General features: G+C 41.4%; 1 protein-coding gene across 2 annotated transcripts in view; it reads right to left on the bottom strand.

The window, feature by feature from the left end:
- Positions 1-4,199, bottom strand: part of LOC138980743 (BTB and MATH domain-containing protein 38-like) — a 6,522-nt gene extending 2,323 nt beyond the window's left edge. Inside the window, exons 1-2 of one of the 2 annotated variants that reach the window (XM_070353654.1) lie at positions 3,751-4,199; positions 1-3,312 (exon numbers count right to left, since the gene is read on the bottom strand). The exon at positions 1-3,312 is cut by the window's left edge and continues 650 nt beyond it. Coding sequence is in view for 1 of the 2 variants with exons in the window: in XM_070353648.1 (XP_070209749.1) it covers positions 2,873-3,312; positions 3,751-4,030 (720 nt within the window). In the remaining variant the exon portion in view is untranslated. The remainder of the gene's footprint in view (positions 3,313-3,750) is intronic. The other variant, XM_070353648.1, reaches the window with a different exon arrangement.
- Positions 4,200-4,830: the final 631 nt, after the last annotated feature.

The following is a 4,830-nucleotide window of genomic DNA, read 5'->3' on the forward strand; positions in this document are numbered from 1 at the left end:
GTGTTGTCGTGATCTAACAATGCACAGCTCGAAAAATTGTCACGAACAAATCTACCGTTCTTCAAACAAAGAAGTATAACACATTGCTTGTCCAATGTGGCTTGCATTTTAACGTGCAAGCTGAAAAATCTCACGACCTTCAAAGCAGACGACAAGCAGACATCTTCATTTCCTTCCATGCAAGACTCAAACATACTTCTTCATGTGTTGTTTTCTTTTCGTATTGAACTGCTTGGCAGCAATAGAATGTCGATGGTTTTCTCAACATGTTTGGTGAGTCAAAACGCCCACAGATCAAGGTACTGGGATTTACACAGATTGAATCAGAGCAGATCTGGGATGACGAAAGCTGAATCGACGTCATATTCAAGGTCGCGGGTTGAAAAAAAGGAACATTTCGCCGCCAAGTGAAATTCTGTCTGCTACAAAAAAGTACTTTGTCTACTTTGATATTAAATGGGTTGAAGACACATCATTTTATTTGCCAGTGAATCTTTTTCAATCAAATTTATCTGATTACGTGTTTAAGCAAGAGAGGGCACACTCGTCTGCTTTTAAACTGCTTCAACCCACAATGCCTGGCCGTTCTCGTTTGCCAAACACTCACCAGAGAAATAACACCAATACTGTTGCCGAACGCACCAGAATTGTTTGTATGTTTCGTTCTGTTCTTTGCTTGTCACACCTATCTCGAGAAATAATCGTTTTACAAGACGGGCACCCTTCCTTTATTAGGGATACATAGGACCAGTTTTGAAGAAAAAATCCCACAAACATGTTGCACATTTTGCGTCAGTTAAAGACACCCATGAAACGTTCAGTCAGTCTTTAATTCAGTTAAGATTTGACTGAATGTATAGTGCAGCAGACCGTCACTAACCATGGGTCAGATTGAACCAGACTCTTACATACCGGCCCTGGTAGTAAAGTAGACTGGGAATCGTTAAGGAGAGAGAGAGTGTGTGTGTGTGTGTGTGTGTGTGTGTATGTGTGTGTGTGTGTGTGTGTGTGTGCATGTGTGTGTATGTGTGTCTGTGTGTGTGTGGTTGTGTGTGTGTGTGGTTGTGTTTGTGTGTTTGCGTGCGTGCCTGTGTGTGTGAGTGTGTGTGGCGGGGAGTGTATTAAATTCCAAGACAGACAGATTTTGCACTCAACGTTCAAACAATAGCAACAACGACAACAACAACAATTTGCTTCATTGTCAGTGTTTATATATGAATCGTAACCCTCTTTTCTTGTTTTTCTATATGCTCGTTTTTACATGGTTTTTGCTCGTCTACATGTGTATGTGCAGAGAGAGAATGAAGAGAAAAGACAGATGTATCACTACTTTGGAATGTCGAATCCTGGACAGATACATAGGCTACGTGTACATGTGCTTGTGCAAATGATCGCTTGCGCAAGAAGAGAGTTAATTCCACTGCCAGTAGTAAATTGTCACCAGTTATTAGCCTTGAATCAAATGTTGGTGGTCTTAGCAGAAATACCCTTACTGTGCACAACTGTAAAACAATCATTACCCTAATAATAATAATAATAATAATAATAATAATAATAATAATAAGAACATTTATATAGCGCTAAATCAAAAACTTTCGTTAAAAAGGCTTGCTCTAAGCGCTTGACATCTAAACTAAAACGTCATTCACACTCTTTACAATGATGTACAAGAACTTCATGTCACACTCTTTCATTCAGTATAGCACCATTCACACAGTTGTTATTCTGTACAAGACAATAAGTTAGTCTAACATTTAGAATGTTCATAAGATGAAAACAAGAGAAAACCAGACTGATTAAAACAACTGCTTAGTGCTAACAAAGCATGAATCTTAATGATAACGTAATACATGTTTAACTGTTAAGACCATAAAAAAAAATTAAAAAAACCCTAAACTTTGGTGTATTATTACTTTTGTGTATGTACGTTGCAAGTATGAGTGATAATTGACGGCAATTTCCTGGCAGTTGACTGAACTATCCTCGTCGTGCAAGTTATTCTTTTCATAATCACATAGTGGTAAGGCGTCCGCCCCGTGATCGGGAGGTCGTGGGTTCGAACCCCGGCCGGGTCATACCTAAGACTTTAAAATTGGCAATCTAGTGGCTGCTCCTCCTAGCCCTGGCATTATGGGGTTAGTGCTAGGACTGGTTGGTCCGGTGTCAGAATAATGTGACTGGGTGAGACATGAAGCCTGTGCTGCGACTTCTGTCTTGTGTGTGGCGCACGTTATATGTCAAAGCAGCACCGCCCTGATATGGCCCTTCGTGGTCGGCTGGGCGTTAAGCAAACAAGCAAACAGACAAACAAACATATCTGTCCACTATTTGACATGGGGTAAGAGCATCTTTCCATTCTGACGCATACTATACGCATCATTGTTTTTTTGTGTGAATTAATTTGACATGCTGACATGTGTACTGATTTCAAGTACAAAATAAATTCATCCGAGCAAAATTCCAGTCTGGACAGAAACCAGTCAGGGTGTAGATGTTGGTATGTGTCTGAGTGAAAGAATGTTCTCAATAAACCTAAAAGACTGCAGAAATCAGTCGACGGTGGTGGTGCAAAGTGCATGTTTTATGTTCTCTCTTCGTTGATGCCAGAATAAGATTAGTGCAAAGTGCAAACCCACTTCAGTACATACGTGGTATGGTCATTTGTATACAGTTTAAACACTATTTGGGAACATTAATATAAGTCATTTTACCCATAAGACTTCCTTTTATCAAGAGCAGCCCCTACTCCAAAAGCACATGATTTAGGTCACATTTTACATAGCCTTGACTTGCCTTAAATCTAAATCTTTGCAAGAACGTTTGTCAGATGCAAAAAGGTTTGTTATTTCCCTCAATGGCCAACATCCCTTTGCTATTGCCGTCGGGTTTCCAGCCACAAGCATCGCGCCTTGAACAGGTCCCTCTGTGTGTCTGCAGAAAGCAGCTTGTAGTTGGGACTGTCCTCCAAAGTGCCGACAGCTCTGCCAGAGGCCTCCTTTATCAGCTGTTGGCGGAATTTTCCCAGCTTGTACTTGACACAGATTCCAAGGTAAAGGAGAAGTTGGTCAATACTCAGCTTTGTTACGCTGAACTCAGGTGCAGTTGTGGGTTGTACTGTGCTGACGTTCACGCCGTATTGTCCTTGTCTGAAGATATTCATGCTGCCTGTATAATTCTTATCTGGTGACATCGGTGGACTTGCAGGCAATGCGTTTACGTCGAGCTGCGTTTCGATGTAGGTCTGACACTTGTGTCGGATGTGCTCCACTTGGTACTCGTCAGCAAGAGACAGAATCGTGTCCAGCTGGTCATCTGTGTCAATGAAGCACGTGTAAACAGACCCACACACATATCGAGAAAGGCAGGCAGGCACACACACACACTCACACTGCACACACACACACACACACACACACACACACACACACACACACACATGTATACATACACACACACGCGCGCACGCACGCACGTACACACACACACACACTCTCTCTCATTTTCTCGCCCTCTCTCTCACCCTCTCACTCTCTCTCTCACTCAGACACACACACACACACACACACACACACACACACACATACACACACTCTCTCTCACACACACACATACACACACACACATATTCTCCCAATCTCTTTAGATCTATCTCTCATTCACACACACACACACTCACACATTCATGATATACTGCACATACAGTCTGGTCAGTTACACCTAAGTACAGTTATCCTCAAAAGCCACACTGACCTGTGATCTGTTTCCAGCTGTGGACAGGATGGAGCTGCTGCAGAAAGACGTCCATTTGCTTGATCTTTTTGCCAGGCAAGGGAATGACTCTCTTGTTCTTTTCCTTAAAGTCCGAGCTGAACATGCGATCAAACACAGGTGAGGAAGCTTTCAGGAACGACTTGCAAAAATGGAGTTCTCTTCCTTCGACCACGAACGTCACATCCGAGACATCTTCTTGGATTTCAAATTCAGAAATGTCTTTCGCCATTTTGGCTATTTTTGCAGACTTCTTGGACATGTTGGCCGAAAACTTGAGCGTAGAATTTACAACAGGCCACGAAGGCAAATATGAGTTGGTCGTATTCAGAGCGAAAAGCCTTCCGGGTTGCAAGACTTGGAGTTAGCTGGTGTGTGTGATCGAGATAGTTGAGACAGCTTCATTGTGAAGGCCTTGAATTTTAAGGTAATGTGAGATTTAAGGCTATATGGACCAGTGGTGAAAGCTATTCCTTCATAGCTCGTTTGTTATATAGTTTTTAAGTCAGTTTGGACCATTGGTTTTCATTGATAACCACCAAAAAAAAGTGTTTGTTTACGATGACAAGGCCCCAAAAAGGTTGGTGTAGGCAGGTTTCTATTAATAGTATTGAAGTTTTTTGTTTTTGTTTCATTACACAGGCACATTGGGCCTTTTTATTGGCCAGAAATATCGCGAGCTGTTTCCCATTGATGTCGGAGAAGAGTAACTTTCTTTGTAAAGTCTGCAAAATTGAGTTTATTTATTTTTATTTTTATTTTTATTTTTGAAAGGTAAAAAAAAAAGTTCTAGGCACGGGTGGGGAATCGGAAACATTTTGTTTTTTCTTGACCTAACCCAAAAAGAGAAACAGGAGAAAACCAGCTCATATGATTTCTTTATTATTTTTGAATTGAATATAACACCACAGCTAAACAGTTGACACCAAAGGAAACAGACATACACATCCTGAGAGCATATTACATCAACACACAAACGCGTGTGAAGAAGAAAATGGGCCGGTTTTTGCCTGGTGAATATCGCCTTATCTAACTGGCGAATATTTCCCCCCTATATATAAC

This window comes from Littorina saxatilis, linkage group LG1, assembly GCF_037325665.1.
Source record: "Littorina saxatilis isolate snail1 linkage group LG1, US_GU_Lsax_2.0, whole genome shotgun sequence".
Classification (NCBI taxonomy): Eukaryota; Metazoa; Mollusca; class Gastropoda; order Littorinimorpha; family Littorinidae; genus Littorina; species Littorina saxatilis.